This window comes from Corvus brachyrhynchos, unplaced genomic scaffold (assembly GCF_000691975.1).
Source record: "Corvus brachyrhynchos isolate BGI_N302 unplaced genomic scaffold, ASM69197v1 scaffold105, whole genome shotgun sequence".
Lineage (NCBI taxonomy): Eukaryota > Metazoa > Chordata > Aves > Passeriformes > Corvidae > Corvus > Corvus brachyrhynchos.
In genome coordinates this window covers 4,097,059-4,099,984 of record NW_008238452.1, presented here as the reverse complement: position 1 = coordinate 4,099,984, position 2,926 = coordinate 4,097,059, and the positions used below count along the sequence as shown (strand labels likewise).

The 2,926-nt window shown below is 45.7% G+C and overlaps 1 protein-coding gene across 1 annotated transcript in view; it reads right to left on the bottom strand.

The window, feature by feature from the left end:
* NDNF (neuron derived neurotrophic factor) overlaps positions 1–1,301 on the bottom strand; it is a 22,702-nt gene extending 21,401 nt beyond the window's left edge. Inside the window, exon 1 of the mRNA XM_017736925.1 lies at positions 1,005–1,301. Coding sequence (XP_017592414.1) covers positions 1,005–1,024 — 20 coding nt within the window. The 5' untranslated portion in view covers positions 1,025–1,301. The remainder of the gene's footprint in view (positions 1–1,004) is intronic.
* Positions 1,302–2,926: the final 1,625 nt, after the last annotated feature.

The following is a 2,926-nucleotide window of genomic DNA, read 5'->3' as shown; positions in this document are numbered from 1 at the left end:
TGGATGCTGCCCCAAAGCCGGGACGGGGGAATGCGGGGGCCCGGGGGACGCGGCGCTCCCACTCCTCTTTTTCACGCAGCCGCTGCTCGAAGCGGTCGGGGCTGCGGGAATGCTGCGGAACATCCCAACAGCGATGGAGGCGGGAGAGACCGTCAAGGATGCGTGAGAAATGGGGTTTATTAAACCCCCCTGCATTTCAGGAAATGGGTTTCGAAGCTGCATATTCAGCCTCTCACCTTCTCTCTCATCACGTTTTGGTCAGAGGCAGCTTTCAGGTTTGGGGACCGAGAGACAATTACCTGAGAACTGCAATGAAAAGACGAAAACTATCTTTTGCCATTTAAACACAAACCCATCTCTTTTTTTTCCCCTTCTGGCACATCAGTCATAAAAACATCAAGTGCTACATAAGCATTAAACAAATTATTACTGATAGCAGCTGGTGGGTAATTCCCAGAAGGTAATCATTCCTGCCCTACTATTGCAACAGATTTGAGGAGCAAAAATTAAATAAACCTTCTTTTTTTTTTTTTCCTCCTTGCAAGACAGCTGAGCAAATCTGACAGCAAAGCCTCAGTGGAGGGATGCAAATTGCCATATTCTGTAGGGTGACAAACAGCTCCACTCTGTGAAGACACAACCCCCAAACCAGCTCATGTCTTCAGGGACACGTAGCTGTCCAGACCTCTGCTAATTGCCATTAGTTACTGCCACTTACCTCCCACTCTGTCAACTCACAGAGCAGCAGGGTCCAGCCAGCCACCAGCATTCTGCCCAAGGGTCTGCTCAGAAATATAAGTTCACCAAAATAAACCCAGGATTAAGAAAAAGAGCCCCATGGGAGCCCCTATCCAGTTATCCTTCTGTTTTCATGCCCCTGTTTTTACATATTTAACAACTCTATTCATCGTTTTCAAATAGTTTTCAAGGGTAGGAGTTAAGGGAAGGGAGGAAAGACAAGTTTAGGGTTAATTTATGCATGTTCAAGGAGAACCAAAAAATACCTGCTATTTGCACACAGCATCCCGACTTCTCCCTTCCTAGAGGATCGTTTGCTTCCAACTGCAACACCTCAGTTAAAAAATCTCAGCAAACTGCACGTGCTCCTCTTCTGATGCAGAAGACACAGAGATGCAATCATCCAAAAATGGGAGAAGAAGCTGACTAAATAAGAAAGCCGAAATTAGTGAAGAAAACCTGGTACATTCTGACGAGCTTCCCCCGAAGCCTTCGGAGTGTGCGGGAACCAGCAGGGAGGGATGTGCTCAGGTGAAGGCAGCAGCTACCTCCGGGTACCATTCATGGCACAAAAGTGTTTTGTAGAGCCTGCAAAAATGGCTGGCTCGGGTTTGAGGTCATTAGAGGTAAAATATTGCTACCCAGCCAAAGAGCTCTGGACACTGTGCGTCTCACACAGGCAAACCGATTATTTTTAACCCAAGGACAGTTTTAGTGCTATTGTTCTAAGGGTGCACCACTGTGTCTGTGATTCCAAGGGAAGCAATGTGACATCGCTGGGATATTATTTGCAGGGGTGTGTGAACACCAGCTCCTCTGCACAGATAACTCTTTTTTTGGATGCCTGCAGTTCCACCTCTATCGCCACTGTAAATCTGTGTCGTGATTTAAAGCCTAGCACAGAGCGACTCCCAGACAGAGGTACAGTTAAAGCACTTCCACAACAAGATTCATCTCTCCCAAAATTTATAAGGTACAAAAACATTAAATGCTGATACAGGAAGCGGATTTGGGATTTAGAAGCTGAAAACTACGGGAATGTCTGGAAGGTAGTGAGGCAGCCTCCTAAATGAAAACCAAACCATGAAAGCCAAACATGGTAAATTCTCCTGTGTAGCTGAGTCCTTTGAAATCCATTAAATAGTAGCTAGGATAGTCCCAGCTCCCAGAAAATTGGCATTGAAATACTCCCCCCCTAGAACCAGAGATGATTCACAGTCATTTATAGGAACAGGTCCCAGGCATGGTCACATACAACACCCAGGGCAAGAAGTCCTCGACTGTAAAATGCTGTTCCTTATATCTCTGGGGCAAAACTGAGAAACTAAAGGGGCACAAGAGCAACAAAACTCTAAATGATTTCTCTCTGGGCACTCACCTTCTCCTCCCACCCTCTCAGAGGCTTCCAGGGAACTGAGTAACCGAATTACTCATTCACATGGAGTCTCAACCTCTGTCTACAGCTGTGGATCACTTCCTTGGGCGCTGAAACTGCTTTGATTCCAGTGAGTAAATAAATATCCCAAATTTGGCACATCACTAATTGGTTCCCAAGGAGGGCTATAAACCATCTGGGTAAAAACTGCACTCCTCCCAGCTTCCCCACATTGGGAGACCCTGTTAGAGCGGATGGAGAGGTGCTACCGGGAAACAAGATGCGTGATACGTAGGACGGAGAAAAAGGGCAGGAAATGCTTAATAAGTTATCCAGTGAAAAAAATCCTAAATAATAAATCTTTCCAAAACAAAAATGGAAATGGGCAATTGGATATTCTAGGAGGGGAGAAAGAAGGCTAATTCATCATATAAATAATTCATTGCAGTTTTAGCAGCCTGAGCTGCTGTGCATTTGGATGACACTGTGAGTGCTTGCGTGTGTGCTTAATTTTGTGTATATGTAATTTTTTTGCCCAATTACATGGTTCTCATTGTGGTGCAGATCTGAAGATTTGTAATCAGTAGTCCATTGATAAGCATTTGTTACTAGGGAGAGGGTATTGCTATTTTTTAACATCAGAAAGTGAGGTGCTAAACCAGCCTTGCCAATCGACTCTGCCTGATAACCAGGCTATGATGGGTTTTAGTTATGCAGCATCACACAGAGCTCACTCTCCCAGAAGAGGGATGGGCGGGACAGCAGGGGCCTCCAGAGGCATCTTGGAAGCATCTGGCTTGGGAGCTGCCACTG